General features: G+C 38.8%; 1 protein-coding gene across 7 annotated transcripts in view; it reads right to left on the bottom strand.

Moving 5' to 3' along the window:
• Positions 1–27,080, bottom strand: part of UTRN (utrophin) — a 540,243-nt gene that overhangs the window by 345,528 nt on the left and 167,635 nt on the right. For 6 of the 7 annotated variants that reach the window (XM_043888655.1, XM_043888654.1, XM_043888656.1 and 3 more), the window contains 8 exons: positions 26,738–26,950; positions 15,657–15,770; positions 14,737–14,892; positions 10,217–10,387; positions 8,953–9,132; positions 4,267–4,401; positions 1,948–2,097; positions 399–560 (listed from right to left, as the gene is read on the bottom strand). In XM_043888655.1, coding sequence (XP_043744590.1) covers positions 399–560; positions 1,948–2,097; positions 4,267–4,401; positions 8,953–9,132; positions 10,217–10,387; positions 14,737–14,892; positions 15,657–15,770; positions 26,738–26,950 — 1,281 coding nt within the window. Of the gene's footprint in view, positions 1–398; positions 561–1,947; positions 2,098–4,266; positions 4,402–8,952; positions 9,133–10,216; positions 10,388–14,736; positions 14,893–15,656; positions 15,771–26,737; positions 26,953–27,080 lie in introns of all 7 variants that reach the window. The other variant, XM_043888658.1, reaches the window with a different exon arrangement.

The following is a 27,080-nucleotide window of genomic DNA, read 5'->3' as shown; positions in this document are numbered from 1 at the left end:
GTTCTGCTGTCCATGGGATTTTCCAGGCAAGAATACTGGAGTGGGCTGTCATTTCCTCCTCCAGGATAATAACAATATGGCCACCCATATTGCAGGACTCTGTGCATGGTGCACGGTCTTTGCACTGGTCATTTCAAATGCTCACCACTTATTTACAAAGACAGAATTTTCCCAATTTCATAGCTAAGAAAATTAGAATTTTTAAATGGTGGCCATTCACTAGGACCTCATATAAAAACTATGAGAACCCCCAAGCCCACATGCTGCCCTGTAAGTAAGGTCAGCCTCTCTCATTGATTCTGGGTTGAACGGTGGGCGGGGCTGGAGACCCTGCAGGTGAGGAAATGATTACAGACGCTCCCTTTATGACCAGAACCCCCTCACATCCATGGCAGTACCTGAGCTTCCTGCGGAACTTGGAAGGCATCTACCCTGTCAGTCAAGTACGTTGTGAGCTGCTTGTCCAGCTCCCCTAAGCTCTCCTGCAAGACCTGAAGCATGTGGTCAGTTTCCCGCAGGACCTGGAGTTGTTTTTCCAAAGAAATCTGCTTGCTCTCTGCCTACAGGAGGGGAAATGTAATCATTAGTCTCTCAGCACAAACAGAAATGGCTGAATATAAGAAAACCCTTATGTTCTAACCACCAAGAAAAAGAGCAAACTATAAAAGCACTACTTCAAGACTTTGGCCTGCACTATAAATAATAATTAGCAGTAACAGTGAAATTGTCCTTCTAATACCTTATGCATCTTGCAGGAAATTACTTCATTCTATATACGTAACATAACAAAATAGGAAAATGCTCCTGCAGGCACTATGTTAAGTGAAACAAGTCAGAGGGTAAAGGACAAATATGGTATGAACTCACTTATATGGAGAATCTAAAAAATAACAAAAACAAGAAAAAGACAAAAAGGAACACCAAGTTAACAGAAACAGAGAATTGGTGGTTGCTACAGGCTAGGGGCTGGGAGTGGGCAAAGTAGGTGATGAGGGTCAAAAGTTACAAGCTTCTAGTTATAGATTAAATATATAAATCATGCAGAAGTGATGTAAGGCATGATGGTTATAGTTAACGATACTGTGCTGAGAGATTAGATCTCAGAAGTCCCCATCACAAGAAAAAAAACTGTAACTGTGTATCATACCAGAGGTTAACTAGTCTTCTAGTGGTAATTATTTTCTAATGTATGTAAAATTCAGATCATTATTTGTATGCCTGAAACTAATAAATGTCATATATCAATTATACCTCAATAAAAAAGGGGAAAATGTAAAGACTTCTTACATAACATACTAAAATAAAGAATAAAAATATGTCATTTATTACAAATTTAGGGCAATTTTAGGACTCAATAATAAGCCTATAAACAAAAATATAAAATATAACAGAATGTATATAAATAGAGTGGATACATAAATCTCTATTTTTCCAAAGTTTAAAAAAGTTCTAAAGATGTACATGGTATTGAACCACTATTTATTGCACTTTGGGGTTAAGTTTGAAGCTATTCATGATCTAATCATCAACAGTTATTTTTTAAGATGTGTCTAAAAACTTCTAATACCCACTTATCCCTTCTATAAAAACAGTCTCCTTTCTCTGCTTACTGATATGAACAGGCATGTTTGATACATTCTGAGTATATATCTAAGAGACAATGAATGGCTCTAATGTCTACTAGGATAATATGAGTTATTATTTTTATATACAACTGTAGTATGATCCTTAAAGAAAATTAAATAGTTCACAGATAGCAACAATCTCAAAAATAAAAACCTTTTAATCATCAAGTTCTGCCTGCCTGATAAAGTCTGCTCCTGCCCACTTAGTATTTCAATGTCCTCAACATCCCCACTGGTTACCAACTTTTCCCCTTGTAAGTTTTTGAGGTCAGCTCCATGTCATAAACATTTAACCAACACTCAAGCATGGCTCAATTCTTACCAGGTGACTGAGGTCTTCATATCGACTGTTGAAAGCTTCCAGTTTCTCACTGATTATGTCATCAAGGATTCCTCCATCAATCAGAGTTTGGCCAAGTTCCCGAATCTGGGTGCGATTGTCTGCTGGATGTCGCAAAACAGATTCTAAAGACTGGACAGAGAAAAAAAAATAATGAATTTACCAAGGCAAAATGTATCAAGGATCCTAAAATTGTTCACTTTTTTAAGACAAACACTGTATGATGTCACATATATGTAGAATCTTAAAAAAGTCAAATTCATGGAAACAGAGTAGATTGGTTAACAGGCACTGGTGGCGGGGGGGGGGGGGGGGGTCATGGAAGAAATGGGAAGAAGTTGGCCAAAGGGTAAATATCTCCAACTATAAAATGAATAAATTCTGGGTGTGTAATATATAACATGGTGATTATAGTTAACAATACTATATAATACTATAACAATACTATATAATGTATTTAACAATTATCTACTGAGACAGTAGATCTTAAAGGTTTTCACCACAAAAAATAAATGGTAATTATGTAAAGCAATAGAGATTTAACTAACCCTGTTGTGGTAATCATTTTTCAACATATGAGTGTATCAAATCAATACACTGTACATCTTAAACTTACACAATATTATATGCCAATTGTATCTCAATAAAATTGGAAGAAAAAACAAAATTGCTCATTTTTTTAAACAAATAATTCTGCCTTCTAGAAATCTATCAAAGGAACAAGATCATAAATAATTAGACAAAATAAATAACATTGAGAATTCCACATGAATGATGATATAATTCCATAAAAATAATTTCCATAATTATTAATTACATAAAGAAATGTTCATGGTATGATTCAAAGTTTAAAAACAAAAAGCAATTATTATACAAATAGCATTATTTCAAATAATTACATTATTAAAAATAGGTTCTTATTTTTCTACAACATATATAAAATGCAAGGCACTGTTTTATACACACACACACAATATATATATATACACGTGTGTGTGTCAGTCACTCAGTTGTGTCCGACTCTTTGCAACCCCGTGGACTGTAGCCCAACAGACTCCTCTGTCCATGGGATTCTCCAGGCGAGGATACTGGAGTGGGTTGCCATTTCACCTCCAATTTATACACATACACACACACATACACACATAAATCTAATCATCGGACCAAAAACTATTTTCATACTACAGATGGGAAAACTAAAGCTCAGATATATTAAGTAATTTGCCAACATACACACAGTAAAATGAAGAGCCAAGATTCCAACTTGGCTCCTAAGCTCCAAAGCCTTTGATCCTGTCACTAAAAGCACTACCTTTCAGCACGTAGATGTAAAAATAATAAGAAAAATAATTCTAAAGAAGTACACTAAAATGTTTTAAAGTGTTAGCTTAGACTTGACTTTATACTTTTCTCCATGTTCCATATTTTTAGAATGGAACTAAATGTTTTAAGTCTCATGTTAGGATAGTATGTGTTTTTAAAATAAGCTTTGATATTTTTCTTAATACATTCAATCTCTGACCTCTACTATTTTATCTGAGAAATGACACCTTCTCTCCAGCAGAGCATGTGGTTCCTAGAATTCAGATACCACATCTGACCTATTTCTGACCTTGAATCTAGTCATCTTCTTAATCACTTCATCACTTTCCGTTCTTACAGTTTTAAAAGCATAGCTACAATCTTCTAAGAAAATCTATTCTCTCCACACTTTATTTCACCTAAGAAAGAGCTACTAAGTTATCATGTGCCACAGGCTATGCTGGTAACTGGGGAACAACAGGAAATTCAGGCACATTTCTTGGCCTCAAGGAGCTCATGTCCAGGCATGGGGACAGGATCCCAGGCCTCTAACACTGCCGTTTTCAATCTGTCCTCCAACTTTTCACATCTGAAGAAAACAGAATAGGAGTCACTGTAAACACAGTGGCTCCTTGCCATGTCTAAGGAGCAAAAATAACTTTATGAAGAAACAAGAGAGCAATTGTCCTAATAACATAAGGCAGAGTTTTATCCAGGGACTGGTAAAAACAATCTGGAGAATCACTAGAGTACTTTATGGTGTCTAAAACGTACTAATCAGAAAACAACTAACCATCTCATGAGGCTGAGTTAGTGGGTCACCAATAATCTAAATATATGATGGTATAAATATTTCAGGCAATGCAAGAAAACACAAGTTACACCGAAAACCACGGAGGAAGCAAAAGCGTTTGCTGGCATAAGGCATTATGTTCCTCATTTGAATTCTCTTTCAGCCTCACTGCAACAAAAAGCTCCACTCAGAACGCAGGCCCCTACCTCCAGGGCTTCGCTGACAGCTTCTGTCTTCTCAGGCAGGGCTTCTGTGCTTTTCATGCGCTCTTCCAAAGTGTTTAGCCAGGTGGTCTCAAGATCCAAATAGTGAAGCAGTTCAATCCAACAAGACCATACCTCCTAAAACAGGTGGGGAAAAGTTAGACAAGACACAGAGCCATTTAGAGATACCGTGCATCTCTACGACTGCACATTCTCTCTAATCAAGAATAACTTCATTTAGATACGAGTACAAATGGGCGCTGAGAAACTGATGAAGCTAGAATTTCAAATAAGTGGAACAAAATCAAATTCTTCAATTAATTCTATTAGACCAGTTAGAGGGAAAGTAAGTCAGTCCCTCAGATGTGTCTGACTCTTTGTGACTGCATGGACTGTAGCGTGCCAGGCTCTTCTGTCCATGGAACGCTCCAGGCAAGAAGAGTGGAGAGGGTAGCCCTTTCCTATTCCAGGGAATCTTCCAGACCCAGGGATCAAACCCGAGTCTCCTGCATTGCTGGTAGATTCTTTACCATCTGAGTCACAAGATGAGCCCAAATGGAGGAAGGTGGCAGGCAAAGAGCAATAAGCTGCCTCATCTTTTTACCCTAAGATAAATTCCAAGGGTCTGTTTAAATGCCAAAAATAAAATTAGGTAATTAGTAGAAGAAGCCAGGAAGGTAACATTATTATTATGTTTTTTTAATAGAAAGTTTAAAAAAAAATACTCAGACTTGTAACTCTTTTTCACAACAATATAGGAAATTGGAATTCCCTGGGTACTACCCTGCTCCTATACAGACTTTTTCCAACTTTTTTCTAAATTCATATGAATGTGTCTGTATATGCAGAGAACCATATTTATCCAAATATTATTTTGGATATCCAAATATATCCAAAAATATTTTATCCAAAATATGCTTACTATATTAGCTGCTTCCCAGGTGCCTCAGTGGTAAAGAATCCACCTGCCAATGCATGGACCCAAGAGACATGGGTTTGATCCCTGGGTCGGGAAGATTCCCTAGAGAAGGAAATGGCAACCCACTCCAGTATTCTTGCCTGGGAAACCCCCTGGACAGGGGAGCCAGGTGAGCTATACTCCATGGGGTCACAAGAGTTGGAAACAACTTAGTTACTAAACAACAAGAGCAATTCTATTAGTTGGGATCGACTTACTCCCTATTCCTATGGGGAGCTGGGTGTTAGAGCGTGAATTTATCCTCCAGTTCCTAAGAGTAAAATTATGGGAGGAACATGCCCCTTGGAAGAGCCTGTCTGACTGATAAATTTAGGAAATAGAGCTCAGCATGGAGCCTCCTGCATCGGTCCTCTTTCAGACCCACTGAGAGAGGACATTTCAGCGTGGACTCCATATGAGATATACTTACCAGGTCAGGGGTCAGCCAATTTCCCTATAAAAGGCCAGATAGTAAATATTCTAGGTTTTACAGACCACATTTGGTCTCTGTCACAGATTCTCCTTTGTTAATTCTTTCTGTGTGTGTTGTTTTGTTTTTAACAACACTTTAAAAATATACAAACAATTTTTAGCTCCTGGGCCATACAAAAACAGCCACAAAGCAGATTTGACCTTTAGGCTATAATCTGCCAACTCCTGGCTAAGACTGGAAGGGAAAAGAGGTATCTTGTCCCCCAAATTTCTATAGGCAGGAAGCAGGCTGAGAGATCTACTCAGCTGAGGGACTTCCCTGGTGGTCCGTTGGCTAAAACTCTGTGCTCCCAATGCAAGGGTGCTGGGTTCGATCCCTGGTCAGGGAACTAGATCCCACATGCAGCAATTAAGAATTCTCATGCCACAACTAAAGACCCCGCATGATGTAACGAAGACCTGGCACAGCCAAATAAATAAATATTTAAAAAGAAAGAAAGAAATCTGCTGTAGAAAAGTCATAAAACTGGTGGAGAGAGACCTGGAGGAGGAGTTCCAGCTGAGCTCCCACTTGAACGCAGCAGCAACCCGAATGGAATATCCATAAACCACATGGAGCAGAAGAGCCACCCAGCTCAGCCAAATCATCCCACAAAACCATAAAAATTGATAAATTGTTGCTTTTGCAACCTATTACATTTGGGGGAGCTTTGTTATACAGCCATGAATAACTGAAACACAAGAGTATACACTAAAAATATAAAAACATGTTTGGAAGATTAAATACCATCTTCTGGATAACAGTTACTTCAAGAGAGGGATCAAGAGATGGGATGGGATGGGAAAGAAGGGAACAGGTTCTGTAATGCCAGTGGATTCTATTTTAAAAACAAGATCTGGAAAAATATGGGAAAATGTTAACATTAGCTATATCTGAGGGACATATTTATGGGTGTTAGTAATATCATCTATACTCTTCAAGAAGTTTGTAATACTTCATAATTTAAAACACTTTAAAGGCATATAGAAATAATCAAGGTAACAAAGTTGGACTCTTCAGAAGAAAAGCATCCTTACTCTAATTTAGAAGTTTGGGCTGTTTCTTCTACCCAAGGTCCATAATTCTGAGTGCTTGCATTCAAATCTCTTTGTTCTTGCCACTTTTCTGTTCAAAGATACCAAGGTGTCATCTTTTCTCTTTTATCTATATTGCTTTCTTACACTTTTCCTTTATTCTCTTAAACTAATTCTCTCAAATTAATTCCAAAATAATTCTAAAAGTATTTCTCAAAACAATACTAAAACCTTGAAATATTTTCATTCTTCATTCTCAAACTGTCACCTCTGGGTGATAAAGACACCGTGAAGAAATGACACAGAATTTATTGTGGTCTTTCATTAGCTTGGGATACCCTGGGACCCTATTATTTAAACATAATAGCTATGAGTAGCTATTTTGGCTATAAATAAACAGGAAAACAAAGAAATAAAAGCAAAATCATGGGTGGTTGGGACAGAAAAGACAAGACTGTGGTAGAATTCAATTCCAGGATCATCTACTGGGACTTAAGATTAGCCATACATAATGTTATATACATGTTCACAGAATTTTAGATTCGCAGCTGAGTAACCTCAGGTGTTTCATGTTAGATAATCTCTTCATACTAAAGAATGAGTTAGCGTTTGACTTGCAGCTTCCTTAGTGTGACTTGTAATCCAAATTATACACAGTTTATCTTAGCACAGGTCTTCCCTGCTGGCTCAGACAGTAAAGAATCTGCCTGCAATGTGGGAGACCTGGGTTCATTCCCTGGGTTTGGAAGATCCTCTGGAGGAGGGCATGGCAACCCATTCCAGTATTCTTGCCTGGAGAATTCCATGGACAGAGGAGACTGGCAGGCTACAGTCCATGGGGTCCCAAAGAGCCAGACACCAGTGAGCAACAAAGCGCGCAGCACACATCTTAGCCCAAAGGAGATTCAGAACGAATGACTAATGAGTGAATTTACTTTATAGTTTGCAATCGTCAGTGACATTTTAGGATTTATCACAATATAATCATTTGTTTTAGGTTGAACTGAATTTAAATTAAATTGCTATAAATTGAAGAGCTTCTTCAATCTTTTCAATGAGATGTAACAAAAGCCACACATATAAAAACAAACGAGCAAACACTTAATATTAAAAAAAAAAAAAACCCTCACAGAATCATCTACATCTTAAACCCAATGGCCAGGATACAGGAAATGGTCCAGCAAAATACCAGCACATTCAAGTTAGTATTTCCTTCACTCTAAGTAAAACCTATAATTTCAGTGCTTAGTTACTCAGTCACATCCAACTCTTTGAGACCCCATGGACTGCAGCCTGCTAGGCTCCTCTGTCCATGGAATTTTCCAGTCAAAACTGGAGTGGGTTGCTTTTTCCTACTCCAGGGGATCTTCCCGACCCAGGGATTGAACCAGCATCTCCTAAACTGACAGGTAGATTCTTAACCGCTGTGCCATCTGGAAAGCCAAGGTCATCACCACCTATCTATAATTTCTTTTAATACAATATAAGTGGGAAGGTATAACATTAAGTATTACACTATCATTCTGGAATTTTAAAATGACACATGTATACCTTTTTAACAATTACACATATTAAGCAGATACAAACTGTAATTTCCAAAAAGTATTTTAAAAATTAACCTCTGAAATCTTTGGCTCATAAAAATAACCTTGAATGCAGGATGTCAAGAAGTTTAAATAACTATTATGATGGTCAGCCACATATAAGGCACATTTCTTTCAAGTTTAAAGTACTTCTCCTAAGAACTAGGCTAATGGTTGATTCTTCATTTATAAATTTAGACACCATTGTAAAAAAGAAACCTCAGTTCATCTCTGTGTATTACCAGGCAAGAAAAGAAGTACTCACTGTACCTTCTTTTAGCATTTCAGAAGGGGAACAGACCCTACGGATCATCGGTATTATGAAAACCTTGATTTCACATTTAGTCAATGCCTAAAGCTAAGAAGCAACTTTTCCAAGAACCTTCCACCAACTGCAGTCAGATCCTTATATCCAATTTTCTTTTCTCTCTGTTTCATTCTTATCAACCTATTACCTAAATTATCATCTAATAATATATTGTAACTATTATTATCTCCAATCATTATCTCAATCATTAAAGAACTACTTTAATGATACAGTCTTTGAAAAGAAAAAAGGAGCGTTTTTTTCCCCAAGATATGGAAACAGCCAGTACAGCACAGAGTTTGAATCTCAGAAAGGCATCAGAGAAAAGATCCTACCTCCAGGGTGTGGCACTTTCCTCGAATTCTGTTACAGAGAAGTTGGTAATTCTCCAGCACGACATTCAGCGCAGATGTCAGCTCCTGGCCACCAGAGGGCACTTTTGCAGCTAATAACTTGATGCTGTCCTTGAGAATCTTCACCCGCACCTCCTTCTGCAGCACGTCCTCTTTCGCCCTCTGCTCCAACACAGAATGAACTGAAAAATCAGCTCCCTGTCTCAGTAACCAATTTCTTCTTCAAAAAATAACCAAACCCAAGCTAAAACGTCCAGATGATTCTAACTACCTAGTTGGAACAGAGAGTACTTTGTGAAATAAGAGGGCTAACTACAACAGTAGAAATGAATACAACATTGTAAAGCAATTATGTGAAGTGAAGTGAAAGTTGCTCAGTCGTGTCCGACTCTTTGCTACCCCATGGATTATACAGTCCATGGAATTCTCCAGGCCAGAATACTGGAGTGGGTAGCCTTTCCTTTGCATTGGTAAAATACAATCCTTTTAAAAACTCTCTGCATAGAGACTTTTTGCTTTTGTTATACTTATAGGCAAGTTGCAACACATTTTTTTTAAAAAGTAGCTTTCAAGACACTTTGTCCTTTGGCTTCAACACTAAAGGACAGTAAAAACATGTGGGAATGATATCCAGTTCTTTTCATATAAATAAAAAAGAGACTGTGCAAGACCATTGACACAGGAATAAAAGTTAACAAGAAATACATCTTGTGGACCCAACTGACATTGAATCCCTTGACAATATTCCTATGACTACTCTTACCTGCCCCAGTAAAATGGTTGGTATTCGTGTGTGCCCTATGTATTAGCTGGAAGAATACAGCTGGTGAAATAAAGATAGCTCCCAACCGAAATGGGTAATTCTCGGTTGTTCTTTATGAAAAATAATTCTTCCTGAAAATATTTGGAAATAAACAGTGGTGATGGTTGTACAACATTGTGAATGTAAAACTGATGCTGATAAATGAGTCATTCCCCGCAGCTCCTCAAAATTCTTATACAGAAGACTTTCTCAGGGGCCCTCATGGACTCAACTCATGGCCTAAGTCCAACACATGAGTCTCAGCTTCCTATCCCTACCCAAATCATTAGGTAGCTGCCCTTCTACTTGTTTTAAATTGAAATTTTCCTGTGAGAGATTTTATGTACATACTACCCTTTAAAGCTAGGTAGATGACTGACTGACTGGTTTTAAACAGAGGAGATGAGATATAAAGCCCCTTGACCCTAACTGTCCCAGGCTCACCTTCATTTCTTCCACAGCACTCTCAAGTTCTTCTGGTGACTTGTATTCAAAGTCCCTCTCCAGGTAGTCCTCTTCTGCCTGGGTCATCCATTCCTGCATCTCTGCCAAGTCTTTTTTCAGGTTCACCACTTTTTCCTGACTTTCAGACAACCTATTTTTTTTAATAACGATCTACAAAGGAAAAGTCATTTGCTCGAATAAACAAATATTAATACATTAAATGTCAACTTCTAGTTTTTAATATCTAAAGACAGAGTAATAACTTGCCACCAAGAATCTCAAGATTTAAAAGTCAGATGAAACCCTTAAAAATTTGGTCCTGATGCTGTGGAATATAAGCAATAATGAAAACAATTATAACTGGGATTCAGTATTACATTTTGGACATTAATATGGAGATATCTAGTATAATTTTGGAAATGCATAACAGAGTAATGCTCTAACTTACATCAATAAAAGCATATATCTCAAGGAAATCTATTAACTGAAGCAGCCAAAATGTCCATTTTCTCCTTCTTAACAGGATTCCCCACTAAAAGTGCATTTTTAGAAAAAAGAGAAGAGGGAATTCACTGGTGCTCCAGTGGTTAAGAATGTGCCTGCTAATGCAGGAGTCACAGGATCCACTCCTAGTCTGGGAAAATCCCACATGCCGCAGGGCAACTAAGCCCATGTGCCCCATCTACTGAGGGCTAACATGCACGTGCCATAAGCACTAAAGTCCACATCACTACAGCCCGTGCTCTGCAACAAGAGAAGCCACTGCAATGAAAAGCCCACGCACTGCAGCTAGAGAGAAGTCGCTGCTCTCCGCAACTAGAGAAAACCTGCAGCCACGAAGATCCAGCACTGCCAAAACTCAATGAGTAAAAAAATAATTTAAAAAACAGAGAAGAGGAGACTACTACTAAAGATATTCATAAAACACTGCTTTACAAAACTTTGGTTTTGATAACCTCCTCTACTGGTATATTCCACGCAGCTACAAAAAAGTTACGTTAGAAAATAGGTATTTGTCTGAATCTGGTTCAATAACTTTGTCAACTATTTCAGGGAGCCTGAAAACACCCTTCAGAGAGATCCTTCCTCTAACCACACACTGACTTCTACTGTGAAAGAAGATATACCATGTAGATCATCCAGGGCTCACTTCACTATTCAACCTCCCGCTCAAATGAAATCTCACGGTATGGTCACCTTGCCAGGGCTTGCTTGGCTGTGAAACTGATGGTGATGAAAGGGCAGTACAGGAATACGATGGCTCTCATGAGAATAAGTGGGAATACTTACTGGCCTTCCTGTTCCACTGTCCAAACAGGGTCATGGTCATAAAAATAGACGGGCACTAAACAGGGGCTTGGATTTCACTGCCCAACATGGAACTCAGAAAGCCTACTGCCAGCAAGCCACACAGCCCTGCTGATCAACACTTCAACCTGGTGAGCTTTAAAAAAAGGAAACACAGATTTCGGGGACCCACATTCCCCAAATTCTTTTCACAAGTAGTTTCTAAACACTACTCAGTTATATACAATTCTCATGGAGCCTCAGAGAAGTAAGAAAGATAAAGACACTGCAGGAAACTTCTCAAAAAAAGAAAAGCTCAAAGTTATCATTAATTATTTTGAGATTACATACTTCCTATATTTTGGTATTAAGATGCTTTTTCCTTTCATGAGATTGAGACTATAACAGACTGTTTTTATTTGTTGATTTTCTATGTCTGTCTTTCCTTAGAAGAATAAAAATTTCACAACATGATGTTTGTCCAAAATTTCTTCAACCTTTTTACTACTCAATGAAATACAATAGCTTAGAACTGCTTCACATAATTACTCACATAGCACGTGGTTGCCTCCTTGCTGGAGACACTTAAAAAATTTTCCTGTGCTTTTATTCCCATACTTTGAGTCAATAACAATTCACAATTAATTCCATGTTGTCATTTGTGTATGTATGTATATATGTAGACAGATGTTGTTGCTATTAAGTCACACAGTCATGTCTGACTCTTTTGAGACCCCATGGACTGCAGCATGCCAGGCCTCTGTCCCTCACCATCTCCCAAAGTTTGCCCAAGTTCATGTCCATTGCATCGGTGATGCCATCCAGCCATCTCATCCTCTGATGCCCTCTTCTCCTTCTGCCCTCATAGATACATAGATAGATACATATCTATCTATCAGTAGATTAATAGATCTAAATATCTACATGTATCTAAGGCTCTATCAATCTATCCATCTATCTCTTGTCTTCCTTGCTCCTCATCATCACTTCCAAATCATTTTCCTTATTTACTTCTCCAAAATACCCCAGCTCTTTTTAAGCACATATCATCAAATTATAACACATTTAGAGGAGTCTGAATTTGACTAGAATACAAGATGATATTATGAAAGCATTTTCTTAAGTGTGACAATGATACTACACTTTTGTAGAAGACTGTCCTCATTCATGGAAGAAGTGTGCTGAAGTATTTAAGAATGAAGTGTCAAAATACTTTCAACTTCCTGTCAAAACTACATGTGGAAAAAAAAAAAAGGCATATGTGTGGGTGGTGCGTACATATATAGATGTAAAGAGGTGGGGGAGAAAGAGAATAGGCAAACATGGTAAAACACTAACAACTGTCAAATTTAGGAATGGTTTATGGCTGTTCCCTCAACCATAATTTTAACTTTTCTTTAAAATTCAACTTGTTCAAAATAAGGAAATTGTGGGAAAACAAAATACTCAGGGATGTAAATACAAAGTTTTCTTGTATAAACATTAAATAAAAAAACACTGTATTGAGAGATATATACTACCTATGTGACTGTCTATAGAGTATTCCTGCATTTCACATTTTCTCTTCTCATTCTTTTATCCCTTCTCACTCACTTCAGCTCTATGCAACCTCACTATTATTTCACTAACAAAATAGAACAATCAAAAGAAAACTACTACACCGTATTCCTACAGTACCCATAGTTGCTGCCCCATCCATTACCACAGAGGGACCTCCTCACAGGAGCTCTTTCACTTAAAGGGTGGATCTCATCCACTCTTGCCTAACCACAGACTTTGTTTCCGTCATTATCTCTCTCAGTCTTCTGTATCATCTCCTCTTTCTAAGGGAAATCTTTTTTGGCATGCAAACTTTCAATAATATCTTTAAAAAAAAATAATTACAAAAGCAGTTCTTTGGATCCCCATGTCCCTTCTAGTATACAAATCTCATTTCTCTGTTCCCCTGAATAGAGAAATTCTCAAAGCTGGTTACCCTTGCCCCAGGACCTCATCTCCTTTCCACTCCTCAACATTCTGCAGTGTGACTTTCTTTCCCACCACTCCATTGGAACCACTTTTCTCAAGGTCATCAAAAGTTTCCATCTAATGTGCTTTCCAGTTTTGGCTGGGCTCAGCTCAGCATCGAGCTGTGAAAAATTTTCTCCACCCAGCCTTTGGGGTCTTACTCCTCGGGCATTTCCCCTGGGGCAAACCTTTCCTTCTTAGCATCCTTGGCCAGTGATTAGAGCTGGAAACCCCATTTACATGTACTGTAATTTTGAATTTAGTCCCAGGATGAGCAGCATCACTTGACCTATTCCCACTAAAGCTTCTCCTTGAGTTTTTCACCATTTCAGTAAATGGCACCACAATTTACACAAACTGGAAGCTTCGCAAAAATCCAGAACAGTTCCTAACTATACACTTTTTCCCATATCACATTAACTAATCTATTACTACACTCCCATCTCCACTTTCAAAATTTAGTCCAAACCTAACATTTCTCATGACCTCCACCACTATCTCCCTAGTCCAAGGGGCCATCTTCTTTCTCTAAGACTGCAATAACCTTTTAAGTATTCTCCCCATTTTTATTCTTGCTTTCCCAGAGCAAATTATCCACATGGAAGCAAGAGTGATCGTGTCCAACTCTTTGGGACCCCATGGACTGCAGCCTCCCAGGCTCCTCCGTCCATGGGATTTTCCAGGCAAGAGTACTGGAGTGGGTTGCCATTTCCTTCTCCAGGGGATCTTCCCAACCCAGGGATCAAAACCTGGGTCTCCCGCATTGCAGGCAGACGCTTTACCCTCTAAGTCACCAGGGAAGCCTTAACGGATCTATCATATGTCAATTCATTGCTCAAAACCCTCTGCTTTCTAAGTGAAATCATACTTGAAATAAAATTCAAAACCTACGCCTCAAAAGCAATACACAACCCATCTCTACCTACCTCCTGACCCCAAATCCTTCCCTCCAACCTGCTAACTCTTCCCTTCACTCTATTCCAGCTACAATGACTTTCTTATTCTTTATTGCACACATCAAGCTCATTCCCATCCAGGGGCAGAGTGGACAACAGTACCCACCCTTCACTAAAAAAGTTACCCAATTCTTGCCCCAACCTGCCACCCATGCTATAGTTATTCTAGATCACTGGTTTTCAGTCTGGATGGGATATAAAATTATTCAGTCAAGAGAAGCCATTATCTACCTCTTGAAATTCATATGCAGGTTAAGCTGAAAATCTTACCTCCTTGCTAAATTTCTCCAGTTGTGATTGGCAGTCAACTAGTTTTGTTTGCATCCAGGCTTTGATTCCAGCAACTGGACAGCTTCGAAGGTTAGCCTCTATTTCTTTCATGTCTTTCAGAGACGATTCGATTGTTTCTATTTCATTAACAAATGCCTGAACACATAAAATAAGCCCTTGTTGAGTCCATTCCGACATAAGTGGATGCCATTATTATAGTTTGTCTGCCTCTATCCCTGCAAATATTTTAAGAACAGACTGCTTGGGAGTCAAGACGTTTAACGACTTAAGAAATATTGTGTCTTAAGAAATTCATTTCACCTGAGTGATTCAAATAGCCACCTGCCAAATTAGACTGCAAATACTTGACTCTCAGCAGGGAATAGTACTTTTGATTAATTTACAAAAGCCTAATGATTCCACCAAATATAAAATGTATGAAGTATTACTGGCAAACTTCATTTGTAAAAAGTGTTTTTCTTTTTACAAAGTGATAACGATATACAATTGGTAATTATGACACTGAGACTGTCACTGCAACATAAAACAGCAGCTACTAATGAACTAAAATTGCTCTTGTGTTCTCCATTCAAAATTTATTCTGCAATAACCTATGTGGGAAAAGAATCTGAAAAAGAAACAGATACATGTGTAACTGAATCACTTTGCTGCAACTATGTTCCAATATAAAATAAATAATTTTTTTAAAACTTTATAATCACAGCCAAAAATAGAAATGTGAATTATAAGTCATTCTTTGACTAGTTATAAAGTCAAAAAACAGGTTTATATTGAAACATGTTTTATCTAGGTTTATTGTCATGCCATATTCTTACAATTTTAATAAAAGCAGCAAATAATAAAGAGGAAGAAGAAAATTTTATTTATTATAGCAGATTCCCCAGATCAGCAGAACTCACAGAGCATTGGTCAAGCTGTCTTTGTAGCCCTTCGGCATCTCCTTGGACAGCCTGCTCTTTCATTAAGAAGTCTTTCACGCCATCCATCCACTTCTCAATGACTTTTGAATCAGCCTAGATCGAACACAATAACAAAGAGGGATATTACTCTGTGACATTCAACCTACTACATCTCAAGATCTATTGCTACAGGAGAAAAGGCAACTTTTCAAAACTTTGATAGCATCATTTTCATTTATTTTATTTCTTTAAAAAAAAAAAACCAAAAACGTCCAACATTGAAAATAATTATTTCTTCCATTGTCACCCTAAAATCTTCATGAGATGATATCTTGGTGATCATTCTAAAAATTTCAAAATGTTCTCCAGTGAACAAAGCTATCTTGCTTAATATGAGCTATATCTATGATTAAAAATTCAAATTAAAGGGAGAGATGCTTTTCTAGGTATAATCAGCTTAAAAAATCGTTTATTCTTATATAATTTAGAACAGTTTTCTCCTTAAGTTAGCTACTCAAGGCAGGATTTGAAAAACAGCACAATGGAGGGAATACAGTAGACTGTTCTCAGTTCTGTGATTGGGTGCTTTGTTATCTGAGAACCCAGTACGGTCCACTACCCAGCCCCATTCCTTCACCCAGCACTTACTAAGCACCCACTGTTACCCAGTTCCTGTATGTGGTGCTGGGGAAATGAGATAGGAAACATTTTGCAGAAAGAATGAGACTTCAGAGAGGCAGTAACATTGGAACTGGAGCTTAAAGAACGCAAATAACTAGATCCAACTTCAGCTCCAAAACTACATTAAAGTGATGAACATTTCTTTCCAGGTGCCCATTCATCATTGGTCAGTGTGACTTGTTCCTTTCCTTGTACCTTCCTCAATTATTTGTTTCTTCTTCCTCCCTAGGAATGGAGATAAATTAACTATCTTATTCAAAAATAACCTTCAGACTGGAAAGCAGCCACTATGTCTTCCCTTAGTCTTTTAGTGGTTATAAAATCACAATTCATGCCGTGATGTCTCTAGAACACGATACCCAGATACTGTTCTCCACACTCCGATCAACTTGCTCTGGTAATTACGTCAACTTTTTAATGTACTTAAAATATGCCACCAAGAACCAATTACTCTTATCCTTAAAATGCTGGAATGAATGACAAAGAGGGAACCTAAGTGGTATTTCAGATATAGACAGTATATTCAGAAAATGTCATCTGAATTTCTTTTGTTTTATTTTGCTTATTGTAGAGTTGCATTTTGTTTCCTTTTCAAAAATTTTTATAGATATATATTATTCATAATATTATGGTTAGCTAAAAGTCCAAAAATTCCATAACAACCTCAAAAGGATATTTTCCCTACCATACCTATATTGTTTAATTGATTTTGGTAATAAATTCAGAACTTGAAATTACAAATATTAACAATATTTAACAATACTACTTAGTAATAAAACAATAAAAAGCCAACAGAATGATTCGAATTTTTAGTCTCTCCACTTTCTTATCAGCTGCTCTTCCCAGCTTTCTCTTATCTGCAATCTGACAGTGAGGCATCCTTCTCCTGTTGAGTTGGGTTTTTTGTTGTTGTTGTTGTTGTTTGGTTGGGCTTGGGGGTTCTTTCCCAGGTGAAAAATAAGGCCAATTACAGTCCCTTCCTGAGCATCCCCACACGAGGACATCACCTCATTCATTAGCCAACAAACTTTTCGGCTTAGTTTTCAAAACATGGGATAGCATCTAAGTAGCATTTCACTTAGGTTTTAAGGGATATTCCCAAATACTTTACTGGAATCAAGCCTTACCCAAAATGATAGTCTGTGAGCACTATTTAAGCTAAATGAGCACACATGAAATGTGAGACTATGAATTTGTATATCTAATAATCTAGTATCCTGCTCCAAAAAATTAAATAAAAGAAAGCAGTACTTAAAGAAATGAGGTCTGGACAAGGCTTCTGAGTGGTGTCCACGCTGATTTCTGGGGACCACCACACTCTTTCCTAAGCACAGGTAAGGTCTCTGGTCAATCATTTATCTACAGCTTTGCCAGGAACTGACACCAAGCTTAGTGCAGGTCCTTAGCTTCTAGAAAAGAATGTTCCCCCTTATTTAAGACATTCACTCATCTCCCTCTTATTTAAGACATTCACCCATCTCCAATGTCCTGGTAATTTCCTCACAAGTCGCATAATGCGACCTTGAGATCATGGGTAAAACACCACATTACTGGGGATGTAGATTTCGGCATCAGAAGGATCGCGTGGTTTTTCCATCTAACTCATAATTCAGGCTCTAATGCACTCTCAGTAATGACCATTCTCCACTTTCCAGCTCGCAAGGTCATTCTCTGATGAAGATGGGAAGCAAAGAGGGCTTATGTGGCCGAGCCTTTCTGTCTCCTCTATTCATATTACACCACCCGAAGCAGGCATTTCTCATTCTCCTTGTCCCAAGAACAGCTTTGAAAGCCCTTTCAGTCACACTGAGCTCTTTCCCCAAGCTTCCCTTCCCTCTGCTCTTCAGCCTGTTTCTGCCACTCTTCTCATACATCCATGCTACTCTGATAATATTTTCAATTGGTGACATCTCTCTTCTTTTAGACTTGCTTCAGCATTCACAGGCCTTATCCAAGAAGACTGCTTAGGAAGACATAGTCAGGGCAGGGGAGGGTGGGGTGTGCAAAAGATAAAAAATGCAAAAGGAAAGAACAAATACAACTGTAGAGTTCATGAGGGCCTTTTTAAACTGTTCACTTAACTTGTTACCACTTCTTGCACTGTTAATCTCTAGTCTGAACTTTTTCAGAATTCAAGGCAGCATTACTGCTGTGTAACAGGGCAATTCATTTAATCAGGTTTGGAGTAAGAAAAATTGACAGTCTCCTGGGCCAAGAATTTTTGAAATTTATATGGAGGTTTTAACCACAATCAGCCTTGACTGAAGTGAGCAGCCTGAGGGATCCCTGTCTTTGGTACAGAAAAGGAAGTCCTGTGCCATCAACCTCCTCCCTCTCTCCCTCCTTCAGACACACACAGACACTTGTGAGCACACACATTCACACACACACACCCGTTCCTCCTCCTGCAGTTGCATATGTGCATGCTTAATCACTCAGTCGTGTCGGACTCTTTGATGGACTTTAGTCCACCAAGCTCCTCTGTCCATGGTATTATTCTCCAAGCAAGAATAATGGAGTGGGTTTGCATGCCCTTCTCCAGCAGATCTTCCTGACCCAGGGATCAAACCAGCATCTCCTGTGGCTCCTGCATTGGCATGCAGATGCTTTACCACTGAGCCACCTCGGAAGCCCTCTCCTCCTACAGTGAAACATGAGAAAAAAGGAAGAGGGAAGCAACAGACACAGACAACCCAGGAGACCAATGGATCATCCCAATGATAACAAAGGGAACAGAGAGGAATCTGAAAAGCTGTTTTCACTACTAAAAGTCCTGCAGGGTAATCCTGACCGCGCTCAGTTCTAAGACAGGCAGCATGACCTTTGAAAAGAAAGACCAAGGTCTGAATACCTAGCTCAGCACCTAACCAGCCACGAGACCTTGAGAAACTTCTCAGTTTCTCTTCTGGGAGCTTCCATAGCTCACCTATAAAACAGGAATAATAACAACTACTCTGCCTGACTATTCTGAAAAACAGAGATGGTTTAGATTGGCTCTGGTACAGAGTAGGTTTGCAGTAAATGGTAGATACTATTACTCAGACCCACAAAATCAAGTGTCTTATTACCAAGATTAAGCCCACAAAAGACTTACCACTTTGGGTTCTGGTGTCTGTTCCCAACAGACACTTCACTGAACCATCAGCAAGGGTGAGGACATATCTGCATAAGCATCAGTGTAAAGTGTCCCACTGCTGTCAACATCAATGCTAGTTCCATCCTATAACTGCTCAAAGTGACTGTGATCTCAAAGTGCTTATGATCTTTCTCACCAGACCTGGCTGAATTCAGCTCAGCAGAAGGAACCCAAGTACATGAGAGAAGGCCCAAAAGAAAGGGGCCTGAAAACAGCAGCTGCTCAAGGCCTCTCTACCCTGCGGCTGTGCGGTGTGGGAAAGGTTACTAGGTCACTACGATCACTACAACAGCCACTTGTGGGCAGGTTAAATGTGAAAGATGGAGAGGCTTTCTAATATCTCCTCTTCCCCTAGAAGAAAAATAATTGTCTTAGTCCACTCGTAGTAGATGTTTCCCGTGCTTTTAAAAAATACCGAAATCTGCTCATCTTTAAGTGAACGGTATAGCTAAGAGGTCACAAAGAAAGTGAAAAAGTTCACATGAAGAGTGTTTCTCTGTCCATTTAACAATCACTCAGCTGATGCCTTTATGAGTTTCTAATGTACACTAATGTGTATTTAATTTTTTTTTACCTTCTCCGTTCACTTGCAGAATGAATATAGGGATAGAGATACACAGAGATACTTAAAGGGGCAATTTCTCCCTCATTGCAGGCGGATTCTTTACCAGCTGAGCCTCCAGGGAAGCCCTAAAGGGGCAATTTCTAATGTTCTGTCTTCATTGGAAGGACTTCAGTTCTTTTAAAGCACAACAACAAAAAAAAAATTGTTTAAATCCTAGTAAATTTCTAAAATGAATGTTATTATTTCACAGGCAGAAACACCCTATACATACTAATCGAAGGTAACCATTTCTCATTCGTATTTATACTCATAAATTCTCAATGAAATATAAAATGACTAACATGGAACTTTTTAAAACCAAAGTATCAAATACTCCAGTTTGGAGGGATCAAAATGTTGCACTGACCACTATGGCTCAAAAGCACTGATTTGTAAGCACTTTGGATGAGCAACACCTGCTGCTGGGTCACAGAAAAGGAATGTGAGGTCATAGAAACAATTCCATTAAGCCTACACGTCCATCTCCACCCCCCAGCCCCTGAACCAGGGATGGAGGAAATCTGAAGCCTGGTATCTCTGGATGGACGACAGTAAGATTCCAAGGTACACAACTACCACCCAAGATTTTATTTACAGCGAAATTCTTGGCATTTTATCTTGTTCCTCCCCCATCTGCTGGAATGTCCACAGCTTTTTAAATAGCCAATATCTAACCCAAGACACAGGCAAGAAGAGTTGTGAAACCAACTTTAAAACAGTAACTTAAGGCCGTATGTTTCTATTTTCTTTGATTTATATTCATTAACCTCAAAACACTCTCAGTGTTCCCTCACTTAGTAGAGAAGGCCAGCAGTAACACTGCTACAGCATTTATTAATCTGAAACCAATAGCATTCTGAAATTTAAGATCCAAAAAGCACCAATATTTCCTGTATTAAAGTAAAACACATTCACAATGAGGAAGAGGGAAAAAAAAAGAAACCTATGAGATCATTCTATCAGTTATGTGTTACCTAGAAAGAATTAAATCAGTTACAAGGCACATTACTTTTAGAAAATGTTTACCCTTGGGTTTCTACCCTGAAATGTGTTCCAAAGTAATTTCTCAACCTGGTTCTGCTTGTTTCAGAGCTCCAGCATGTTCCCTTCCACACTCCAGGTGAGAACACAGAGGGTTCAGTGTGTGTCTTTGTCCATCAGTTGAATGGAGAGGTGTGACTACATGGGTGTCCAGCCAAGGACACCCAGGCATTTAGACTTTATAACAGATCCAACCTCACTAGAGAGGTACGAACGCGTACTATGCCTGCAAGGCCCCTGCAAAGCGGAGACATTCACTTCCACTCGCCTGCTATATGCCAGACAAGGTCTCTATGCTCAAAGAGCTCACGCCCTGGCGAAGGACAGACATACAGGTCTCAGCCTTAATAAAAGGTGGCCTGAGATCGGGTAACTGTGAAGGTATAAACAACATGTAGTGGAGGAAGGAATAATTAGCTCTGAGTGTAATGGTGAATAAGACCAAAGACTGCTCGGAGAAGCAGTTTCTTCTTTAAGGATGAACCGAGAAAAGGAGGCTGTAAATTCCTGGCAAGTAAGTGACTTTTCCGGAAAAGGGCAATTGTCTGATGTGTTCTTTGTGACCAACCACACTGTCTCCCCATCCGAGACAGCTCACAGGAGAAGATGCAGGCAGGGCTCGAGAGCAAGGAGAAGGCAGGAGACACGAGATGTTTGTGAGAGCACTTTGTATTATTTTGACAAAAACAACCAGCTGCCTTCCAGAAATACAACTCTGGTATTAGTGCAGACAGTGAATCCAAGAGAGAAGAGCTGCAAGCAAGAGTCAGATTTAAACGGTAATGGGATTATCAGGGCAACAGGTTACATAATAGTCTGAAAACAGAAGGAAGGGGCTAAAGAGAAGGTTCAGAGGAAGGAGGTAAATATTGGTAAATATGAGAGTTTGTGTGAGCCTTGAGGACAGTTTCATGACATGGAGGTGCTGTGTCCAACCCTGTGCGACTCTATTAGACTGTAGCCACAAGGCTCCTCTGTCCATTGGATTTCCCAGGCAAGAATACTGGAGTGGGGTGCCATGCCTTCCTCCAGGGGATCTTCCTGACCCAGGGATCAAAACCACATCTCTAAGTCACCTATATTGGCAGGTGGGTTCTTTACCAACTAGCGCCACCAGGGAAGCCCATGACAAGCTACAGGGGATCTTGAACAGGGTAAAGGAAACCATAGGAAATACACTTGCAGCCCCTGAACTCAAAGATATTACTGCTGGTGATAGCAGTGTCTTAAGATTTTATAATATTTAATCCCCATAATTCATAAGAAAGTCGTGACAGTAAAATCAATAGTGAAATTTTTCATATGTTTTAAAATATTTTGTTTCCTGGAAAGAGTGGTAGGACTTTCTGTAAGAGTTCTTTTAAAGCACCAGCAACATCTTAAGAACAAGAATTGAGATCAATAATTTGGCAAAAATAGATTTAAAGAATTTACAAACATATTTGAACATAACATTATGAATAACAATGCAGGCCCCACCACTGTCTATATAAAAGAAACCAGCCATGTAGATACGGGAAAGGCAGGCACATAAGAAAAACACTATTTACCAACAAATAACGGAAAACTAAAATTTGCACATAAAAAGATACCAAGATCACCTTTCAAGTATTATAGGATGGTAGGGAAATTCTAAGTACACAGCTTTGAAAATACTCTCAAAGTTTAAATGTGCTGTGTCAATAAAAAGCATTATTATTTTGAGTAGTAAAATTGATATTCTCATCCATATTCATGCATTTGTGTACCATCTATTTAAGAAGACGTGATACTGGGATACAAGTAATACTGGGAGTATCAATGGACTCCCTCATGGAGTCCCAGTATCACTTGGTTCTGTTAGTAAGGGGGGAAAATGATTAGAATTAGTCATATTCATGAACTTCCTTAGAGTATGTGTATCTCCAGCAAAAATCACTGTTACTGTTAGCTACTCCCAGGAACGGAAATGGTATTGGGGAAGAAAAGTCACAGTTGGTTGCTCATTCATGTCCAACTCATTGCAATCCCATGAACTGTAACCTGTCAGGCTTTTCTGTCCAAGGAATTCTCCACACAAGAGTGCTAGAGTGGGTTGCCAATTCATTCTCCAGGAGATCTTCCCAACACAGGGGTTGAACCTGGGTCTCCTGCATCGCAGGCAGATTCGTTACCATTTGAGCCCCCAGGGAAGCGCGTTGGGAAAGAAAGGGAACTTCTCAGTGCTCATTCTCAGTAAGTCTCCATTACTCAATGTCTTCAACGAGCAGTATGTATGTATTTCTTACACAGTTTAAAATGCATTTGAAAAATAAACAAGTCAACCACTTTGTTCCTAAGAAACATCATCATAAATTGGCACTGAACCGAAAACCTACAGTACTTCATGCCTTAAAGACAAAATAGAACTTGAATGCCTAGAAAAAGACACCAGGTCATTAAAAAAGGAAAAAACAATTTTAATCTACAAATGAATATTGACTGCAATTATCTTCAGGGGAAAAAGTAAAAGTTTTCCTAAGTGAATTGTGAGTAGTTAAGTCACAAGCAATTCATTCAAAGCAAATATAGGAGCAAAATGTTCTTTAGAATTGAAGAAATATATATTTCAATAAAGAAGCTGCATGACTAGGGAATACAGACAACGCCAACAGTCTTATAGTTAGGACACAAAAAGTAAATTTAAAAATTGTAATTCACATTAAAATCTGTTAATGTAATTAAAAAACAAAACATCTAAATATGCAGACACATGTGCTTGAAGTGAGATATTTTTAATGGAAATAAAGTTGGCGTATGCTCCAGCTGGGCGTCCCTGGTGGCTCAGATGGTAAAGAATCCACTTGCAATGCAGAAGACCTGGGTTAGATCCCTATGCTGAGAAGATCCCCTGGAGAAAGGAACAGCTACTCACTCCAGTATTCTTGCCTGGAGAATTCCATGGATAGAGGAGCCTGGCAGGCTGCAGTCCATGGGGTCACAAAGAGTCAGACATGACTGAACAACTTAAGAAAAAGAAAAGTTGGCATATGCTCCAACTGGCCTGGATTTGCTACATTAGTAACAACCACAGAATTCTCTTTTGTGTTCCACAGGAATACTTATTCACTTTAAATTCCATATTAAAATATTGGCACCCATTTAGCTAACCCTAAAATAACACATCACGAAGCCAGAAGAGATTAACCCTTGGGTTAATCTTCACCCGTAAATTTTCCTAATTATATCTCAGAATTTATGAAAATAAAGCAATGATCTTTTGAAAAGATAGGAAATACTTTAACCAGCATTGCTCAACATTGGCCCTGATGACATCTGGACCAGGAAATTCTTCTGTTGTGTGAGCTATCCTGTGCATCAGCTGTAACCTTGGCCTCTACCCACTAAGTTGCCAACAGAATCCACCCTTTCCCTATAGTTGTGATAACAAAAAATGTCTCCAAACATTAAAAAATGTCCTTCTGGGGGCAAATTTACCCATGGTTGAGAACCACTGATAATCCAATACTTGGAACATAACAAAAATTTTAAATCACAAATAAGATTAATTGTGGTTTTTAATGTTAGAAAGAATGACAATTGAAGACTGTTGGCTCAGACAGTAAAGAATTCGCCTGCAAAGCAGGAGACCTGGGTTCAATCCCTGGTTCTGGAAGATCTCCTGGAGAAAGGAATGGCTACCCACTCTAGTATCCTTGCTTGGAGAACTGCACGGACAGTGGAGACTGGAGGGCTGCAATGAGGTTGCCAAGAGTCTAACACTACTGAGTTACTAACATGCACACGCACGCACACACACGCACACACACAAAGGGAAGTGGATCCACTCACAAATTTAAGCCAAAAAACTACAGAAAAACACACTCCTCTTCAAAATTAATGGTTTGCTCGAACGAGATCTCAGTGTAGAACTGCAGCTTACACTTCAAGAAAACTAACTCCTTCCACTACGACTACACATACACACACAGAACCCCTGCCATCCTTATTCTCCCGTCATGACTTGGAACTGTTGGTTTCTATGTCAAACAGCTTCCCTCATATTTCAGTGATCCCCTCTCTTGCTCATCTTCCTGGATCCTTTCCTAGACTGTATAGCCTACCAGCTTCTACCACATGCTTTAATTTTAATTTTTAAAACATCATTTTCATAAGTTTTGTCTTCATTTCAGTATTTCCACTTTCTTAGAAACAACTTTTATAAAAATCCTCATATATATAAGCATGTATATATATAAAACATCTCTAAATATATATATATATGTGCACATCTAAATCTCATATTACTAATCTCATTTCATTCACTGAAAAATATCATTGCGTGTCTTCTCTGTGCCAGGCACCATATGAGAAGTATACCCTGGATACGTAAGTAGAGAAAATAAACCACAAAAGGCCAAGGTAAGGAGGCACTGAAAGTGAAAGTGAAAATCGCTCAGTCGTGTCCGACTCTTTGTGACCCCATGAACTATACGGTCCATGGAATTCTAGCCAAGAATACTGGAGTGGGTAGCCTTTCCCTTACTCCAGGGGATCTTCCCGGCCCAGAGATCGAACCCAGGTCTCCTGCATTATAGACAGATTCTTTACAAGCTGAGCCACAAGGGAAGCAAGGAGGCACTCGTGGGTTACAAAGAGAGTGTAATCAGTTCATCCTTCATCTGGACCTTCTCTACCAGGTGACTCAGAAACTTCATCACTTCCTTTCTTCATCCTCCTTGCAGGTGAAACGTTAAATCCTGGCTGTCCCGTCTGACATGGACCTTGACCACTTTCTCCTTACATCCTCACATTATCCTTTCTTCTGGAACTCTCTGTCAACATTTTCAGATGGAACAAAGGATCCTGCTTCTGAATAGCTCAGTTGGTAAAGACCCAGCCTGCAATGCAGGAGACTCCGGTTTGATTCCTGGGTCAGGAAGATCCCCTGGTGAGTGGATAGGCTATTCACTCCAGTATTCTTGGGTTTCCCTTGCAACTCAGCTGGCAAAGAATCCGCCTGCAATGTGGGAGACCTGGGTTCGATCCCTGGGTTGTGAAGATCCCCTAGAGAAGGGACAGGCTACCCACTCTAGTATTCTGGCCTGGAGAATTCCATGGACTGTATAGTCCATGGGGTAGCAAAGAGTCAGCTTTCACTTTCACTTTTCTGAATTTTCATGTCCCTCGAATTACCTGCTTTCCCAATCTGATACTGGTTGTTAGTAGCCTAGTTCAGGTTTTTCAAAGGTCTAAAAATGCCTGAAATTTTAAGGAAACAGCTTCAAGAACTCGGCTATCTGCTACTATCCAGGCAACTTCTACCACTCTAACCGAGTCACCACTGCAATCTAACCACCAACCAATATTTCATGCGAGCTCATCTCTGAAACATTATTTTGACAATTTTAAGCAATTTTCTCTTATCTGCAAGGTCCAGTTTACTGCTACCAACAAGCCTTTTTGCTAGGCAAAAGGAGATAAATGTGGTTTCCAGTACCATTAAAAGTATATCTTTGGTTGAAAATATATATCCCATCTTAAGTACATTAACAAACATGGGACCAGAAAGAATGCAAACTACTCAAATAATAGATATTTAATGACAATTACTACTTTAGTCTGTAATAAACTTAACCTCCTAGTGGCCTTTAGATTTACCTCAAAAGTTCTGAGCTTGGGGGTAATTTCTTCAAGCAAATGCAAATCTTTGGAAACCTTGACCTTCAGTTTGTTCCACTTTCCTTGAACATCATCAAATTCTTGCTTATATGTTTTTTCTGTATCTGGAGAAACATTTTTCTCCAAAGCCTTTGTTTCTTCTGCAAGTTTATGTAACACAGGTTTTTGATTCACCAGGATTTCATCAAGAGCCTAGAAAACAGATTTCAAGATTAAAAATACACATAATAATCTATCTGTGAAGATGTATTCAATAATAATGTATAAACAGTCAAAATCACTTTTTAAACAGAATTTGATCAAAAAAGAATTGTGAAAAACT

Source organism: Cervus elaphus, chromosome 26, assembly GCF_910594005.1.
Source record: "Cervus elaphus chromosome 26, mCerEla1.1, whole genome shotgun sequence".
Lineage (NCBI taxonomy): Eukaryota > Metazoa > Chordata > Mammalia > Artiodactyla > Cervidae > Cervus > Cervus elaphus.
The sequence above is the reverse complement of the archived record's forward strand: the minus strand, read 5'-3'. Positions and strand labels throughout refer to the sequence as shown.